Source organism: Marmota flaviventris, chromosome 10 (assembly GCF_047511675.1).
Source record: "Marmota flaviventris isolate mMarFla1 chromosome 10, mMarFla1.hap1, whole genome shotgun sequence".
In the NCBI taxonomy this organism is placed as follows: Eukaryota; Metazoa; Chordata; class Mammalia; order Rodentia; family Sciuridae; genus Marmota; species Marmota flaviventris.
Window position 1 is genome coordinate 101,309,579 of NC_092507.1, and position 19,983 is coordinate 101,329,561.

The following is a 19,983-nucleotide window of genomic DNA, read 5'->3' on the forward strand; positions in this document are numbered from 1 at the left end:
CTTGCTCTGTGTCTGTGTCATTGCCTCTCACCCTCAGGGCTCACTGTGTGGCTGTGGTCTGTTGTCCACAGCAGGAACTGGGTGCATGGGGGTGTGGGGTGGGTGCTCTGTGTGGTCAGAAAGGGTATGAGGTCACTTAAGGTTGTCGCTGTCCCCTGTCCATGTCCCTGTGGTCCTCACCATGGGATTCCTATAGAAGGGTGCTCCTTCCATGCCAGGGTTCCTCATCCATGTGGCAGGGTGCAAGGCTCCATAGGCCATGTGCAGCTAGGTGTCATGGTTCAGAGAGGTGCTGGGCTGATGGGAAGGGGCCGAGGAGCCCACAGGTGACCACATTCTGATCCTTCTCCTGGAAGCATTCCTGGTCTGGACAGCCCTCCTCTGTGTTCCCAGGACGTTCTCCATGAACACACCCCACTGTGTTGTAGTTGGTGTTGTGGCTGTTGTCACCCCACTCAGTCACAAGCTCATTGAGGCGAGGGCGCAGGGCTTGTTGGACTTTTTAATCTCTGATATGTCTGGTAGTGTCTGGTATATGGTCAATGCTCAGGAAATTTGGAAATTGGAAAAAATTATCTCTGAGGAAGCCTTGGCCTGCCTGCGTAGCCAGTACTGGGATTTACAGCTCTGCAGGTATTATAGTATGAGCCAGTAGCTCTCTCCCACTTCAGCACTGAAGACGTTCTAGCTGTCCTTGGAACAATGTGACCTGAGATGCGCAGGCCTAGTTTCCTGGGTCATGAAGCAGCAAGCATGTGGTCAGACCATACATAATTACTAGGTAGAGCAGCATCCCACGGAACTTTAATAACTCAGGTGACTGCAGCAGATAGAAAACCAAGAGCCAATTCAAACATGGGCAAAGGACTCAAATAGATGTTTCTCCAGAGAAGACACACAAATGCCAATAAATACGTGAAATATTGTTCAATTTTGCGAATCATTGGAGAAATGTAAGTCAAAACTACAATGATCCTCTCCCTTACACACATTAGGATGACGACGACAGCCATAAGTTTGGTAATTTTGCAGAGTGATTGGAAAACTTTTTCCCTTTTGGAGGGAAAGTAAAATGGCATAGCTACTGTAGAAATCAATACGATGGTACCTCAAAAAAAATAAATAAAAATAAAAAATAGAAGCACTCTGTAATGTACCAATTCCGTTTCTGGGTACATACTCCAAAGAAGTCAAAGCAACTTTTCAAATACATATTTCCAAATATGTATTAGTATACCCATATCTATAGTGGCATTATTTATAACAGTAAAATATGGATGCAAACCATGAGTCTACCTACCAATGAATGGATAAACAAAATATGATCTTTAAATACAAAGGGATATTATTCAGTATTGAAAGAAAATTTGACACATGATAAAATATGGATAAACCTTGAGTGCATTATGCTAATTGAAATGAAGCAGTCACAAACATTCCAAACCTTCATGATTCCACTTCTTTGAGGGAGGCAGGATAGTCACAGTCTGGGATATGGAAAGTAAAATGGTGGTTTCCAGGGGCTAGGGAGAGAAGGGAATGGGGAGCTATTGTTTAGTGGGTAAAACTTCCATTTTCACAAGTCGAAAAGAGTTTGGGATATGGGTGGTGGTGATGGGTGCACAATGTTAGGAATGTACATAATAATTACTGAACCGTTCAAATGGGTAAAATGCTAAATTTACACTATGACTTATAAATACAATGAATGAATAATGAGACAAAGCAGACAACAACACGTGGCTGTTCTTTCCTGATCCCTGATCTAGAAGCTCAAATTAAAAGAACAAGATAAGCCAGGTGTGGTGGTGCTCATCTATAATCCCAAGTACTCAGAAGGCTGAGGCAGGAGGATTGAAAGTTTAAGGCCAGCTTCAATAACTTAGTGAGACCCCACTCTTAAAATAATTTTTTTAGAAAGGTTTGGGGGTGTAGATCAGTGGTAGAGTATCCCTGGGTTCAATCTCCAGTATCAGGAAAAACAAACAAAAACAAAAACTATATTAATCTGCTTATTAGATTTGAAATTTTATTTTACATTTTAAGTCACTTGCTCAAGGTCCCAGTGCCAGTGGAGGCTGTGCTGGGCTCCCTGTTAGCCCCTGGCTTCTAAGGGCCCCTCCCTGATTTCTGTTTAAAGGAAAAGCCATACCTGGTCTGGATCAGGCTTCGCTCAATCGGGTGCTCCACGGGGACACACCGAGACCCTGGGCCGTGAATGGGGCTGAAAGTGAATTATGTGGGCCCCTGAGGGAGGATTTTTTTTATACAGGGGTGTTCCACAGTGGGACAACCTTCACTCTTCCTCTTTTCCTCCTTCCCCTCAATACCTTCAGCTTTATATCTGTGACATGGGGTCATACACGTATTTTCACGCACATTCACTGATCTTCTCTGTATAAGGTTAGCTAGTCAGGCTCAGTGGGACATGTAAAGATGCCCCTATCCTAGGACTGAGTGCAGCAGGAAATAGCAGACACCTAACTACAAGGTGCCTGTGGTACACCTGGGTGCTGGGGATCACAGCCTGCAAGCTCACCTCACTGTCAATCACAAGTCACCCCAAGCCTACTTGTTTTGCTTTTAATATATATATATATTTATTTATTTTAGTTGTCAATGAACCTTTATTTTATTTATTTATATGTGGTGCTGAGAATCCAACCCAGTGCCTCACACATGCTAGGTAAGCCCTCTACCACTGAGCTACATAACCCCAGCCCAAAGTCCACTTTTTTGTCACCAACAAACTTTTAGTAGAGATATGAGGATCTGAGGGGACAGTAATTCAGCCTGGGATCTGTTTTCCTTTCCCACTCCCTATCTGAGGATCTGCTTTCTCAGCTAGTTCTCCTCAGCTCTGGATCTGTTCCAGGCTGAGTGGCCTTGGGGATTGTGTAAGGGCTGGCAGGACCGTGGGGGTGAGGCAGGGAGGGGTGGGGTAGAAGAGAGGGGAGGGCTGCAGCCTGAGGCCTCTGACCCCTCTGAAATGATCTGGCACTCACTTTCCTGGGGGGTGGGTAGAAGACACAGGATACCACAGAAGGTCATATGGCCTGGTCTGTAGCAGGGCTGGAGATGAGGTTAGGTTGGGGTACAGTGACACTGGTTTCACTCAGTCTGAATTTTCTGTTCTGCTTCAGGGGAATAATTAAAGGTGGCTTGGCCTTTCAAGTTTGTTCACCGCCCCTGTCTAATTTCACCCAGGATTTGCTGAGTCACTGGGTGAGACCTGGGCTCTCTTGTAAGTTGCACAGCTATATTCTGAGCCCCTTCATCCTGCTAGAGCCATCTTCTTGTTTTAAACCAGACATACCAGAAGCATCCCCATGAAAAAGGAGAAGGTTTGTGCAGACGGAGAGGGACAGGGTTCCCTACAGAGAGGACCAGGGGAAAGTGCGGCAGAGAACTCAGAACTGGAGAGACAGAGCCAGGTTCCATCCAGCTCGTCCAACTCACTGTGAGCTGTGTGGGAAGGGAAAGTGAGGACCGAGGGACAGGTAAGCGAGAAATGAAAGACGGGGACCAGGCAGAGATACACACGAGAGACAAATGAAGGCCATCTCTCTGTAGGAGAGAGAGGCAACACAGGCCTGAGTTCTGGGACTTTTATGGGGGAGACTCAGGAACCAGAGCCCAGAGGGTCCTAATGTGCAGTGAAGGGTCGGGTTGGTATGAGGGAGTGGTGAGCCTTACTCAGAAACGCCCACGGGCCAGAAAGCAAAACTTTTTCCTTAAAATGGCGGCTGTCACTTAAGATGGCCGTCCAGATGCTAAGCAAGGACCTTAGAGTGTGAGCATGAGGAAGTTCCTTAACCTCTCTGCCCTTCGGCTTCCCTGTTGATAAATGCTGAATATAGAACTTAATCTTGCAGGATTGCTGAGTGGATTTTCTAAACCTACATTGTAATTTCTAGTGGGTATAAAACACCTTGCATAGGGTCCATTCACGGGAAATTGAAGGGTGTCCTTCCAGACCCTAGAAACTGGGGTGACTGTGCGCTGCTCAGCACTGGAGCTCTCCTGGCAGGGCTGCTCCTGCACTGGGGCTGCTCCAGCCCAGTGGGACAGCAGCCCTGAGCTCCTGCTTCCTCTCGCCACTCACAGGGCCTGAAGAATACATGAAGTCCAGCCGCTTCCTCCCAACACCTGTGTTCACAGAGATGGCCACAGGTAGGGCCTAGGGGAGGGCAGGAGCAGGGTGTGAGGAGCCTGTCTCCTTCCTGCCACCCAGGTCCTGAGGAGCAGCCAGACCCCCGCACCTTCTCGTTCCTTCCCCTTCTTTTTATTCCCTTCTCACGCCCGAGGCCTTATCAGCCCCCTTTTCTCCCACCAAACCCAGTCCCATTCAGGACCTTTAAACCTCAGCTCCTCATTTTCCCCATCCTAACCTTTCAGTGTCCTGAATTAAACCAACCCAAAGTCCAGCGGCTGTGCCAGTTTTGACTGTTCCCTCCCTCTGGAGCTAGGCCCTGTGCTGCCCAGTGTTACCCACTATTGCCCGCTGCTCACCCTGGTCCCCAGTAAGGACCCTGCAGTAGCCCTGGCCTGCTGCCCATCAAGCCTGAACCCCACTTGTTCTTCACTTGTCCTGTTGCCTCTGGCTCCCTGCACTCACAGCCTTTCACTGCTACTTCTAAGGGACTGACTCTGACCCGGGCACTGGTTCATGGGGATTCTGGTGGGGGTCAGAAGGAATTTTGAGACTTCCTGGTCCCATTTTTGACAGTGGCCCAGGAGACTGACTGTCTAGAAAATGGAGGAGTCCTTTCTGTCAGGAATCTCCCTTCCTCCTGAGCATCCCAGAGCCTTCCCAAGGGGAAGCAGGCCTGTGTGTGTGAGTGACCATGGACCAGGGTAGTGGAGTCCCCAGCTGGGACAGCCAGGACGCTTCCTGCCTTCCTGTTTTGCGGTACCCCATCTGTGTACAGATGGACAGTTGTATGCCAACAGCTATACAAAGAGGCATGGCCAAAGTTGTGAGCCACTATAAGTTCCCACCACCCAACCTAACAAAAGGCCAGAGCTTAATCATTTTGGTGGATTTTGGTCCCTAGTTAATCTCTCAGGATCCTGGCTCTACTTAATTTTCTAGATGTCTTCAAGGTGTCCTCTCATGGCTTCCTACACAACTGGAAAGGAGACCTTCTTTCTTGGTCAATCCTTCACCTCCTTGGGCCCTGGTGAAAACTGTAAATGTCTTATCCTGGTACCGGTGTCGTTAATTTTCTCTGAATGAGTATAGACCAGTAGGGTGGACCTTGAGTCTTTGGATGAACTTACTGACTCCTTCTGTAATAAGCACATCTGATGAGAAGGGCAATGACTCACTGGAGTCTCTGTGTAGATGGTCTGCTTTGATCCTTCACTCCGTCTCCTTTATCCTGAGGTCTCTAAATCTCTAAGCGATGGCACATGTTTGTAATCCCAGAACTAGGGAGGCTGAGGCAGGATGATTGCAAGGTCAAAGCCAGCTTTTTTCAGCAATTTAGTGGGGTCCTGGGTAACTTAGCAAGACCCTGTTTCAAAATCAAAATTTAAAAAAAAATGGCTCAGTGTTTAATGCCCCTGGGTTTAACCCCCAGTATCATGGGGATCTACAGGCTGACATTATACTACTTTACCCTCTTTCCCAAACATTCCTAGAAGAGGCTTATTCTCTCAGATTCCTTAATCACCATTCCTTTATCTGCATCCCATCCTCCTGAAATAATGTTAATTTCACTATAGAGGGAACTTACGAGGAAACTTCAAAAGAAGTTTCTAGTCACTCAGCAATTTCCATCCATGGTACCAGAATGAGTTGTTATACTTTGTATGTAGGTGTGTTTGTCAGCTTTCCATTACTATAGCAAAATACCTGAGATAATGAACTTATGAAGACAAAAGGTTCATTTTGGCTCATGGTCTTAGAGCCACAGCAAGTTCCTACCCACTACCTTAAAAAAGGCTGAAGCTTAATTATTTTGGTGGATTTTGGTTCATAGCCAATCTGCCTGCCTCAATCTCTAGGGTATATCTCATTTTTTCTTGTGTTTTCCTCACCTTGAAATAAAAAAAGCTCCCCTAATTGCTGCCTTTGCCTCATTATATACTTATATATCTGCACCAGGGTAATTATTTAATCTTACAGATAAACACAAGGATCAAGAAACAAAATATGGCCCTACAATTGACCCTCAATCTCCAATAACAAAAATTTCTAATAATTATCAGGGTTTAAAACAGATTATCCAGAAAGACATGCTGGTATTGTAGGTCAAATATTCAGGCAAAGCCAAGCTAGAAGAAAACATTGCAAATCAACAAGATTGCTTATCCAAAAACTATATATTCAGAAATACATACATTAAACATGGGTCGCTGGGTGCAGTGGTGCATGCCTGTAATCCCAGTGGCTCGGAGGCTGAGGAAGGAAGATCTCAGGTTCAAAGCCAGCCTCAGCAATGGCGAGGTGCTAAGCAACTCAGTGATACCCTGTCTTTAAATAAACTACAAAATAGGGCTGGGGATATATGATTCAGTGATTGAGTGCCCCTGAGTTCAATCCCTGGTACCCATCCCCCAATAAAAATAAAAAAATATGGGTCAAGCCCTGTACATGCATGGCCCATAATTGTACATCTAAATGGCCAATAAGCACATGAAAACATGATAAAGAGCATTAGACAGCAGAGTGGTTATAAATTCCATAAGATCCTAGTATATGTCTACTACAATAGTTGATATTACTAGAACCAACAGTAGTTGGTGAATTTATGGAGTAAGTGGAACTCTCACTCATTGGTCTCATACATTGGGCAACCACTTTGGAATGCTAGCAATATCAAGCAGAGCTAAACATGCAAGAGCCTGTAGTCCCGAATCCCCACCCAACCAGAATGAGTACTGACGTCTTCCTAGAGTCACGTGCAATGAGGTTGAACAGTTTTATTTTAAACAGCCAATAACTTACAGCCACACAAATTCCACCAACAGAAGGACAAAAAATGTGTTTTGTTAACATAATTCCATAATTCATATAACATAATACTATAATGCAACAAAAATCATGTGCTAATGCTACCTACGACAATATGAATAAGCCTGGCAGACATGAAGTTACATGAAGTAAAAGAACAAAGACGTAAGTGCATACTGTATCATTCCATGTTCATGAAAATAACTCCATGGTGATAGTAAGTGCATGATAGAGGGTGGAAAATTCCTACTGAAGGGACCTGTAGGGTGCAGGTAATGTATACTTTACGTGATTACCCAAAATTCACAAATGCCAAAATCCATGTCTTTTTTTTTTTTTTTTAAATATTTTTTAGACATTGATGGGCCTTTATTTTGTTCATTTATTTATATGTGGTGCTGAGAATCAAACCCACTGCCTCACACATGCTAGGCAAGTGCTCTACCACTGAGCTACAGCCCCAGCTCCAAAACCCATGTCTTTATTATCTACTTTCCCCACTTAGGATGCCAATAGCAGGGGGTACATGTTTTGGTTTCTGTTTGTTCCCTGGGGTTATAGGTATCTATATCATATCTACAAGAGCCCCCGATACTATTAGTGTGTGCTCAATGAATAATTATTAAGCAAAATATTTTCTATCTTTTGTGATAGACCTCCAAATTCTCTTGATTTTTCTTGATGCCTATGTTTTAAGTGGGTGAGATTGTCATGTATAATACATTCTCAGGCTCTGCTCCTCTTCTCGTTCACATTTCACTTAAAAATCTGCACTTATTGGCAGTCCACATGTGTGCATACACCTCATAATGAATGGATCTCTGGCATTTTTCTGTAGGTATAGTTTGCATAGTTGTCTCATGCTATTGGACAAGTGGATTTTTCTGATTTTGGCCTATGTTGTATATAATACTCTGTCTTTAAACCAATTTCTTCTTCTAATTTTGGTTTTTTTACCAGGCATGATCCCCAAAGCAGACACTATGAGGAAAGGATAACATGGTTGATATTATTATAACAGATGATTTGAATGCTCTCCGGGGAGCATAGACTTATTTAAGGTGCCATGAAGAACGCTATGGATCTGATTCTGCATCACCTGAGACACTTAGGGGTCTAATATTTTTTCCTACAGTACTTTTATTGGTTTAAAATAATACCATGAAGTGTGTTACCTTGACCCTTTGTTAATTATTGTTATTATTTTGGGGGGGATACTGGGGATTGAACCCAGGGGCACTCGACTGCTGAGCCACATCCCCAGCCCTATTTTGTAGTTTATTTATAGACAGGGTCTCACTGAGTTGCTTAGTGCCTCGCTTTTGCTGATGCTGGCTTTGAACTTGCAATCCTCCTGCCTCAGTCTCCTGAGCCGCTGGGATTACAGGTGTGTGCCACTGCACCTGGCTTGGATGTTCTCTTCACTGAGAAATGATGAATACTTGAGGTGATGGATATGCTAAATACCCTGATTTGATTATTACATAACATTTTTATGTATCAAAACATCACATTATGCCCCATAATATGCACAATTATTATGTGTCAATTGCAAATAAAACTTTAAGAAAATAACATGTAAACTTTAAAATGTGAAAAAATAGAATAAAGCAATTTCAGGATGCAATTCTTTGTAGTTAAAGCAAGTCTTGTGTGATGAAGCTTTTATTTCAACTAATAATATATTTATGTGTATCGTGGATCATGTGATGCATGTATTTTTTAACTTTCTATTTTGATACAGTATCAGACTTTGAGAAAATTTGCAAAAAAGAGCACAAAGAACTCTATGTACCCCAGCTGTTCACTGTGTCCCCTCTCCCTCCTCCACACCCTCCTCTCTCTGTCTGACCCTCCCCAGCATACTGGTCAGGAGCACAGGGCACTCTTGACCACAACACCATGCTAAGATACCAGCACCTGATAGTGGACCCAGACCCATAACCCCTTACGCCCCACCGCCCTTTCTTCCCAGGGCAGGTCTCTCATGCCATAGAGGGGTGGAGTTTATGACAATTCATGTCACACCTTCTTCTTTGGAAAGCTTTGAAAATTCACGCCACAAATTCCTGAAGAACAAGTGTAATTTTGTGGTATCATTTTTCTTTATGGTGCATTATGACTCTATTCAGATCTTCATTTCTTTTTACAAATTTTAACATGCTTGAGTTTGTTCTACTTAGCTGTAAGATGAATATGTTGCTGAGAAAAAAAAAGCTTCCCTAACTTGAGAAATTATTTCTGTTGATTTTTTCTTCATCCTATTATTAACTAATTTTCTAACCTTAAACATTGTTGCTAACTTTCTAAAATCCCTAAATTGCCTTATTCTTGGCATCTCAGACATGTAGGGATTTTTTTTTCCCTTAATTCCAATTTGGCAATATCTTATAAACGGTGATTTTTATTTTCTTCTTTTCAGATTTAAGAGCATGTTCTTTCTATTCTGGATGTTCTAAGTTTACCTAGATGATATTTAACAGATTTAATTTCTTAAAAAATTTGTCTGTTGATCTCTTATTTTTTTTTATTGGTTGTTCAAAACATTACAAAGCTCATGACATATCATCTTTCATACATTTGACTCAAGTGGGTTATAAACTCCCATTTTTACCCCAAATACAAATTGCAGAATCACATCGGTTACACATTCACATTTTTCCATAATGGCATATTAGTGACTGTTGTATTCTGCTACCTTTCCTATCCCCTACTATCCCCCCTCCCCTCCCCTCCCATCTTCCCTCTCTACCTCATCTGCTGTTGTTCAATTCTCTCCCTTGTTCCCCCCCTTTCCCCTCACAACCTCTTATATGTAATTTTGTGTAACATTGAGGGTCTCCTACCATTTCCATATGATTTCCCTTCTCTCTCCCTTTCTCTCCCTCCACTCGTCTCTGTTTAATGTTAATCTTTTCCTCATGCTCTTCCTCCCTGTTCTGTTCTTAGTTGCTCTGTTGATCTCTTCTTTCCTCACTTCCTTCCTTCGTTTCTTCTTTCTTTTTTCTTTCTCTCTTCCTTCCTCCCTCTCTCTCTCTTTCTTTCCTCTTCCTTTTTTCCCCCCTAGGATTGGGAGATTGAATCCAGGGTGCTTTTCCACGGAGTTGCATCCCCAGAGTCTCACAAAGTTGCTGAGGTTAGCCTGAATTTGTGATCTTCTGCCTCAGACTCCGGAATCACTGGGATTACAGGCATGTGCCACTAGATCCAGTTGTTGATATTTATTTCTACTAAAAAATTATTTAGTACTTAATTTTATGTTGAATATCTGTGAATTTTCCATGAGGGTGACTGCATGTCACCCACAGACCTGGAAGGAGTTTTGAAATCTAGTCCAGAAGTCACTTTGTAGGGGTTTGGCTAAATTTCATCCCACATATTTTGATTATCCCAGTGTGTTCCTCTAAACATTTAGAATTGGTCCACACAATACCATCAGAGCACGTAGATGTTCAGTGGAAAAAGCAACATTGGGGTGGGACTTTCTGAGAGGTCAGGTAGGCACAATCCCTTGTTTCAGACCACTTTCAAGTATCCTAATCCCCACAGCTCCCTGGTGCCTTTCAGAGACCCAAGTCACCCTTTTGGATGATCCTCCTCCTGGGCCCTGGGGCTCACCTTGGAGAACTGCTGGTCTCCTTCTTTCCCTCCTTCTATAGAGCTTCCTCCTCTGAAGGGGCCCCTGCGTTCTGGCCCCACCTTCCCAGCTGCGCAGAGTCCTTGTCCTGGGCAGCATGACCTCCTCCTGCACTTGACCTCTTTCCCTCTCCACTGTGCTCACTAAGTATGTGCCATATTTCCAAAATCCTCCCAGGTAATATCCACTGAGTTTTGGTCCTTAATAGCTAAACTGCATTCACATGGACTGTCTTCTACCACAAACGTTTTTTCCGGTGGATAGAGACCAGATAGTTGAACATCAGTGTATAACATCTGTCCTGTGTCTTTCAAAATCATGATTCTAATTCATGTTAATCATTTAGTTTACTCATTTATCATTCTGGTTAATGGTTTTTCAAACAATCATTTCCACAGTGGGATTTAGAAATATTTTCTTTTGAAACGGAAGATGTGTAAAACCCAAAGCCAGAAACAGTTAATGTACTAGAACTGTAACAATCAGGGCCCCAGTACACGGTCCTGTAGCCTTTAGGGTAATTCACTTTGAGGCCAGAGGTTGCTTCTTGAGATCCGAGCTGGGAGGTTTGGTCCTGTTTGAATGGGAGATCTCTAACAGTGACTGCACTCTGCTAACCCCAGAGACATGATCTCTGAATAGACACCTTGGTCGAGACGTGTAGACCTCTTGATTTTTAGGAATTACTGTGGACGAAGAGGAGCATTAATCTCTCAGGTTGAATGATTCCATTTTGACGTGACCTGGCAGGCTGAGTCTTCAGAGCCAGAAGGGTTTTCGCCCAGGAGCCAAGACTGAGTAATGTGAGGAGAGGAAGGAGGAACAACGACCTTGCTCTGTCACCAACGGACCTGTCTTTAAGTGCGCAGCCACTCCTGCACACCCAGCAGAGTGGGGCGGGAAGCCGCTGACGCGGACGGGGACTGGAGAAGGCGAGCCTTGCTCCTCCCTCCGAGGGTCCAGGCTCGCCCTCGGGCTGGAGGGAATCCGGGGCGGGGCGGGGCTGGGCGGGCCACAGACCCAACCCAAACCAGGCTCCACCCCTCTGTGCCGCCGCCTCAGACTGAAGTTGGAGGCCAGCCTGGCAGAGGTTTTTCACTCAGCTTAGCCCACCATGCCTATGACACTTGGATACTGGGACATCCGCGGGGTGAGCTAGGGGACGGCATGGCAGGTGGGATGGGGATGTGGGACTGGGACCTGAGGAGTGGCTGGGGGCTTGGTTCTAGATGATGGGTCCTCTTCAGTGCTTACTGGAGCTCTCTGATTGTTCAGGAGAGTTTTGCCAGTGTGTGTGTGTGTGTGTGTGTGTGTGTGTGTGTGTGTGTGTGTGTGTGTAGGATAAGTGTAGAGGGTGAGTGGTGTCCCCTTGGAGGAATTGAAGTCACACAATCAGGGTCCCTCCATCTCTGACCTCTGCCATGGCCATCTCCCCCAGCTGGCTCACCCCATCTGCCTGCTCCTGGAATACACAGACTCAAGCTATGAGGAGAAGAGATACACCATGGGGGACGGTAATGTCACCCTCCTGTTCAAACACCAGCCTGCCTCTTGTTGGTTGTTGCCTAGCACTCATGCCCAGACCATCTGTTGCTCGGGTCTGCAGGCCTGCTGCACCTAAAGCCTGGCCCTCCCAGAAACCTCTTTGACAGTATATTTTGGCCTTTCAATGCAAGATCTGAGAGGGGATTGCTGTGGCCTTCTGTATCTGTAATTAGAATGGGTTCCCCTTAGCCCCTGCCTAAACCCTTTTTAAGCCTCACTCATGTAGGGTCCACAGCCCTTATAAACATTCTTTACTCCTGTAACCTTGGAATATGAGGCTGAGAGACTCAGATTCCAGATCCACTCTTTCAGGGTTCTTACCTCTGATTCTTTGGGAGGGAGCTGGGGAACAAGGGCTGGACTCAGTGGGGTTTGTTTCACATCATCTTCTCCACAGCTCCCGACTATGACAAAAGCCAGTGGCTGAGTGAGAAATTCAAGCTGAGCCTGGACTTTCCCAATGTAGGTGTGGAGGATGGGGTGGTTGGGGAAGTGATTGAATCCCTACCTCATCTCCTTGCCCTGCTTAGTTGTGAGGTGTCTACACTGTCTTTCTATGGCAGCTGTGTCCCAGCTCATTCATTCATTCTATGGTATGCTGATGTAGTGTTTACCATGGGCCAGACACATCAAGTGCCAGGTCTCAGGTGGGGGACTGGGAAATGGTTGTTCCACCTGACCTTCCCTGGTTGTCCATTCAGCTGCCCTACTTGATTGACGGGCCTCACAGGATCACCCAGAGCAACGCCATCCTGCGCTACCTTGCCCGCAAGCACAACCTGTGTGAGTGGGGCTGGCTGCAGGGTGTGGGGGATGGTGGCCATGTCTCTTGCTTGGCTGGGGTGGGAGGCTGAGGGTGTATCTCTGTTGCGTGGACTGCAGGTGGGGAGACAGAAGAGGAGAAGATTCGTGTGGACATTTTGGAGAACCAGGCTATGGACTCTCGCATGCAGTTTGGCAGGCTTTGCTACAACCCTGACTTTGTAGGTCTCCCTATGGTGCTGGGTGAGGCAGGGCCCAAATTCTTGCATTCCCATCAACACTACTCCTACATGTCTTACCCACAAAAGGTGGTTTGTACATCACTGGTGACAGTCGTAGGGCCAGTGTTCCACTGCTCTTTGACTTCCCATCCCCTCTAACAGATGGGGTCTGGTACCAGCGGGAGTTTAACAAATGGTGGTGCAGTGAATGGAAGCTGGACCCTGACCCAGACTTGGGGAAGATGGAGACTCAGCCCTGGTGGCTGGGGCTATGCACACCACTGGTGATGCCGGCCTCTCTGCCAAGGAGCTTGTGTCTGAGGGTGGTGACCACTGATTTCTGTCTCAGGAAAAACTGAAACCTGAGTTCTTAGAAGGCCTCCCTGAGAAGATGAAGCTTTACTCACAGTTCCTGGGGAAGCACCCATGGTTTGCAGGGGAGAAGGTAAAGAGGGAGGGAGATGGGGAGGAAAAGTGTCCTTCTTCCCAGGTTGTGGAGCTTCCAGTCCACTCATTCTTGGCTTTCTGCAGATCACCTTTGTGGATTTCATCGCTTATGATGTCCTTGACCAGCACCGTCTGTTTGAACCCAAGTGCCTTGATGCATTCCCAAACCTGAAGGACTTCATGTCCCGCTTTGAGGTGATGCCCCTGCTCCTCCTCATTCTTGAATGTCCTTTTTTCCCTTCTCCCTTTATGATGCTTTCCTAGTCCTGAAGGTGAAGGAAGAGTAACCAGCATTTATTGAGCACTGTCTTTATATGCCAGGACCTGCACTCACATCTTGTATTTATGGCGTCAAAGTTATCTTTACAATATTCCTACAAGGCTGATGGAATTATGAGTCCCACTGGGTAGACATGGAAACTGAGACTGTAGAGGATAAGCCATTTGCTCAGGGTCCCAGTGCCACTGAAGGCCCTGGTGGGTGGCTGTCCCTGCCTTCTGTCAGAAGGAGCAGCCTGGGTTTCACAGTCCAGGATGCTGTGCAGGAGGAGAGCAAGGCAGGGTGTGTGCAGCTGGAGGTGGGAGGCTGAGGTGAGGCTGGGGGACTGGCAGAGCAAGGCCCAGACAGTGTTGAGAGCTGCTCTGCAGCAGGCTTGGCTCCATCAGATGCCACCCAGGGAAGCACTAGGACCCCAGGGTGGTGACTGGTGCTTATGAGTACACATGTGGGGATCCTTGGGGACTTTATTATGGCTCTTTGGATGGTTGGGATCTTGCTTTCAGCCAGCATCCTCTCTCCTCTTGAGTATCTCAAGCGTTCTGTGTGTGAGCTGGGGTCGTACACTGATTTTCACTCCTATTCAGTGTCTCCTCCACACGAGCTTCGGTGTCAGGCCCAGTGGACAGGTATGGAGGCCTCATCCTGGGACCAAGTGCAGCAGAGATTGGCAGGCACCTGACTAAGAGTTGCCAGTGGTGCCACTTGGGTGCTGAGGATCACAGCCTGCCCTCCCCTCACAGCCAATCATGGGTCACCCCAGGTCCACTTGTTTGTCACTAACAACCTGCTTTAGTAGAGATTTGGGAATCTGAGGTGCTATTGCCACAGTTATTTCAGCCTGAGATTTTTTTTTCTTTCCTATTCCCCATCTAATGATGTGTTTTTGTATCTAGTTCTTTTAGCTCTGCATCTATCGGAGTGAATAGCTTCAGGGATTGTGCAAGGGCTGGCAGGACTGTTGGGGTGGGGTAGGGTGGTCTGGGGTAGAGGACAGGAGAGGGCCGAAACCTGAGGACTGCTAGCTTTTTCCTGTGGAGATAGCCCAGGATCTTGAATCCATTCACATTTTGTGGGCACTGAATCCTGAAAAGATAGTGCACAGCACACCTAAATGTCATTCAACCCAGTCTCCTCTAGCAGGGACAAAGATGAGGTAGGTAGGCACATGGTGAATTGGGGCTCAGTCAGGTACCAGGTTTCAGAGTTTGGGGTTTTTGCTCTGGTTGAATGATAAAAGCTGATCAGCACTTCTCTTGGTGGTTCACCTCTCCTTGTTTACGTATACCCAGGATTTGCTGAGTCACTGGGTCACTTTTCTGTCTATTAAACTGTACAGGCATGTTGCCAACCCCTTTGTTCTACTAGATTTGGGGCAAATAGAGGCAAGAAGGAGCCTGGCTGTGCAAGATTTGTGCAGACAAAGAGTGTCAGGGCCTCCTGTGAAAAGGGGAAAAGAGATTGTATCAGAGAGGCCACAGAATTAGAGAGACAGGGCCAGGCTCCATCCAGCCCTTTCCCATGTACCAGCTCTGTGAGCATGAGGAAGTCCCTTAACTTCTCTGTACCTTGGATTCCTTCCAGATAAATTCTGCACAACTAATCTTGTGGGATCATTGAGTGTAATTGAGTATAACTTCCAATGAAATAAAACCCTCATCACCGCATTCAGTGTCCCCTAAGTCCCAGGAAATTGGTTTCCTTCCAGAGCTCAAACCTGAGCCAACTGTTCTGTGCTCAGCCCTTGAACCCTCCTGGCAAGCCTGCTCCTGGAATGGGGCAGCAGCCCTGAGCTCCTGCTTTCTCTCTCCCATTCACAGGGCCTGAGGAAGATCTCTGACTACATGAAGTCTAGCCGCTTCCTCTCCAGGCCTATTTTTGCAAAGATGGCCCATTGGTATAAAAAACAGTAAACTGTCATGCCAAGGTTAAATGGGGATCCAAGGTTGCCCCTGCTGTTCTGGGTCCTGGGGCACAACTAACTCTCAGCACCCTGGCATCTGTCTTCTCATTCCCTTCTTCTTCTTTCCACAACCTTCTCCTCTGCAAGGCCTCATTGCCTTCCTTTTCTCCTAATCAACCCCTTGTCTAGGTAAATCCACTGTAAGTTACAGCTCCCCTTCCTTATCCCTATCCTAAATCCAACCAGACAGTCCTCAGCTCTGCTTGGAGGAGCATGACTGAGTCCATGCTCCCCTGCACTGCCCCAAACTCCAGTACTACCTGGTGAGCTGGCTCTGGTCCCCAGCATGGCAGCTGCCCAGCCCTGTCTGACCCCAATAAAGTCTGGACCACACTTGCTCTGTGTCTGTGTCATTGCCTCTTACCCTTGGGGCTCACTGTGTGGCTGTGGTCTGTTGTCCACAGCAGGAACTGGGTGCATGGGGGTGTGGGGTGGGTGCTCTGTGTGGTCAGAAAGGGTATGAGGTCACTTAAGGTTGTCGCTGTCCCCTGTCCATGTCCCTGTGGTCCTTACCATGGGATTCCTATAGAAGGGTGCTCCTTCCATGCCAGGGTTCCTCATCCATGTGGCAGGGAGTAAGGCTCCATAGGCCATGTGCAGCTGGGTGTCATGGTTCAGAGAGGTGCTGGGCTGATGGGAAGGGGCTAAGGAGCCCACAGGTGACCGCATTCTGATCCTTCTCCTGGAAGTGTTCCTGGTCTGGACAGCCCTCCCCTGTGTTCCCAGGACGTTCTCCATGAACACACCCCACTGTGTTGTAGTTGGTGTTGTGGCTGTTGTCACCCCACTCAGTCACAAGCTCATTGAGGAGAGGGCACAGGGCTTGTTGGACTTTTTATCTCTGATATGTCTGGTAGTGTCTGGTATATAGTCAATGGTCAGGAAATTTGGGAACTTCAAAATTCATTACAGCAATTCCTGAGTAACAAGTGTGTTTTGGCTTATGGTTTTTCTTTATTATGCATTATTAGTTCATTCAAACTTAATTTCTTAAAAAGATGTTGATATATTTGTATTTATCCAATTGGTTGTCTCCTCAATTTTGAAATAATTTGTACTAATTTTTAAGTCTTTTTTTCTTAGTCCTGAGGTTTGTTAACTTGAAATTTTCTTTGGGGTTTTTGTTCTTGGACTAATGCTCTATAATTTAGCTAAAGGGGCTGGGGATATAGCTCAACTGGTAGAGTGCTTGCCTCGCTTGCACAAGGCCCTGGGTTCAATCTCTAGCGCCCCCCAAAATAAGTAAATAAATAAATAAATTTAGCTAATGTTTAGGAAGAATTGATTACTGGTTTCCTAAGCATATTAATAAAAGTTCAATAATTTTCTTCTTTGTTTTATCTCGTTTTACACAATTTTTGAAAAAAACATTGAACTGTGTTGTTATTGGTCGAACTATAATCCCTAGTATGTTTAACCTAATTGTTCTTTTTCTTCTTCTTTTTTTTTTTGTGGTGACGGGGATCAAACCCATGGCCTGACCCATACTGACCTGTACCCCAGCCCTTAACCATTTCTTAATATGGTCAGGACGTAGGATGCTCTTTTTCTCATTCCGTCTGGTGGAAATCTAGGAAATAGTGATATTCATCTGATTTTTTCAGAGATAAGAAAATATACTGTATTTTCTGAATTTACCAAAACAATATTTAAAGAGAATTTGAAAAAATTTCCATGAAGTAGAACTTATTGAATTAATTTGTTGGTATTATTTCTATGGTGATATCTTTAAAATTCTGAGGCCATTATAGGTAGGATTTCTGTGATTTTTACCTTGAGAGTGTCAGTATATCACTCGCAGACCTAGAAGGAGTCATGGAATCTTGTCCAGAGGTCACTCTATGGGCCCTTACTCAAATTTCATCCCATATAATTTGATTATCCCATAGTATTCCTCTAAAAAATTAGAACTGGTCCACACAGTACTGTTGGGACAGAGCACATAGATATCCAGGAGACCAGGCAATATTGGGGTGAATTTCTTTGAGGTCACATCCATCTAACTGTCTGTAATCCCACTGCTCCCTAGTCCCTTTCAGAGACCATGTCACCCATTTGGATGGTCCTTCTGGACCCTGGAATCCCCCTTGGCGAACCTGTTCATCTCCTTCTTCCCCTCCTTCTGCAGAGCTGTTCTCTTCCTCTGGAGGGGCCCCCGTGCTCTGGCTCCACCCTCCCAGATGCTCAGAGTCCTTGTCCTAGGCAACATGGCCTCCTTTTCCTGCACCTGACTTCTCTCCCTGTCCGCTATGCTCAGTGTAGAAAAACACAAAGATGTGTCTCCTATTTCCAAAAGCTCTTCCCTGTAGTTCCCACCTGTCTTCAGTCCTTAAGAGCCAAACTGCAGGCAATTTGAAGGATGATCTCAGTCATGGGAGTGTCTCTGTGTTGGCACATCCACAAGTGTATTTTCAAAAAGGAGGGAACAACAGGATGCACACCAATGTAAAATATCCATCCTCTGTCTTTCAAAATTTTTCATCTCATTAATTTTGGTTTTAAAAATCACTTCCTCAATTGGATCTAGAAATTTTATGTGTCTGTGCTAAGGATTTATCAAACTGATTATGACAAACCTTGATGTATAATGAGAACTTAATAATTCAGAGGCCCGTGTATGTAGGTGTGCTGCTCTTACCTCACTTTAGGCAAAACGACATAGGGGTTTACTCTGGCGCCTGAGGCTGCAGCCAGAGCTTAGACACAGGTGATTTGAGTTGGGAGAACTGAACCTGACTGAAGGCAGCATTTGTAACAGGGACTGCACTCCAAGTGACATGGTCTCAGTCAGCTCCTCCATTTTACAGAGACATGCAGGGTGTGTCATTTCTTTGAATTAATAGGGATAAGATGACCTTTATCTGTGCTCCTTCATGCCCACTCCACACCTTGTTCCTGTCGGGGAAAACCTTTACTGATATGCTGGGTTTACATCCTGCAGTCTCAACAAAGTCTTAGCTAATTTCCAAACTTTACTTCCTACAGAGCAACAATCTTGCCCTTTAACATAGAAACCCATTTCATTTTTAGTTCCACTCACCTGTGTTCAAATTTTTGTTATGTCTTGTCAAATCCTTTACATAGTTCAAAATCAATCAGAGCAATTTGTCCTACCTCTCTTCATTTTGAAACAGTCTCCTAACACCTTTCCGTTGGGGACCTCTCTCCTGACCTCCAGACCCACATGAGAAAGTCCAGCACAGCAAGGCAGCTGTCCTCAAGAAGGCCGGGTGGCCTTGTGGTCAGTGTTGACAGGTGCTGGTGCTACAGTTCTGAGGCACTCCTGCTGGACAGCCACATGGCTGTGGGACCCTGTGTCTGCCACTCCAAGCAGAGCCATGCTGTGGCTGGAGGCTGCCGACAGCAGACGGCACCTGAGAGCCAGGTCTCTGAGGCTCTTCGAGAACATGCTGCTGATGCCTCTCTGCTTTTCCAGCTGACTGAATTTTACAAAACATATTTTCTTTACCTGTAGCATACTTGGATAGGACCTTGTCCTGGTGAGGGTTGCACCCCAGGTCCTGGATCCCAGAGTGACATCAAAGACCATCTGAGACTCCTTCTCATACCAAGAACACGCATGGGTCAGGAGCCAGGGCCAGGGCCGGAATACAGGGACCTGGAGAGCTGAGGTCTGGTCCTGGCCTACCTGTGTCCTGTGCAGAGTCTTCCAGCGTCCCTCTGAGCCCCTTCCTGTTTCTCCATGGTAGCAGGAGAGGTGTCTGCTCTTTGGAGAATAGAATCTTCACCCAAGCACATACCCCAGTTGTGGCCACTGCTGCTGCTCAGTGTGAGAGATTCTCAGCAATTGGGCAGTACCTCAGTGTCCCCCTCTGTGTCTGGTTCTTGAATTTACTTACACAAACAGGGTCAAAATAGTAATTGGCTAATTTGTATACTCCTTAGCCTGGTGACTGAAGGGCCACATCCCCCAAATTCCCTATGGAAAAATAGGGAGACCACATATTTCTGGGGGGCTTTCCTATTTCATTGACACCGTTCCTTTATTCATGAGGCTGCTATCGCTTATAAAGCATTGAGGAACTTTGAGATTGTTCAGTGATGGATGCTGAATGAAACTCCCAGTTTGGGAGCACCTGGCCCTGGCTGCTTGAACCTCCCTGAGCACGCAGGAACTCGGCTGAGCAATGCAAGGTTGGAAAGAACAGT

General features: G+C 45.9%; 1 protein-coding gene across 1 annotated transcript; it reads left to right on the forward strand.

Moving 5' to 3' along the window:
- Window positions 1-11,639: 11,639 nt before the first annotated feature.
- Window positions 11,640-16,149, forward strand: LOC114080389 (glutathione S-transferase Mu 2). Its single transcript, XM_071618161.1, has 8 exons — window positions 11,640-11,748; window positions 12,037-12,112; window positions 12,541-12,605; window positions 12,845-12,926; window positions 13,026-13,126; window positions 13,476-13,571; window positions 13,658-13,768; window positions 15,671-16,149. Exons 1-8 carry the CDS (start codon window positions 11,713-11,715, stop codon window positions 15,761-15,763), a joined length of 660 nt encoding a protein of 219 aa, XP_071474262.1. The 5' UTR covers window positions 11,640-11,712; the 3' UTR covers window positions 15,764-16,149.
- The last annotated feature ends 3,834 nt before the right edge of the window (window positions 16,150-19,983 follow it).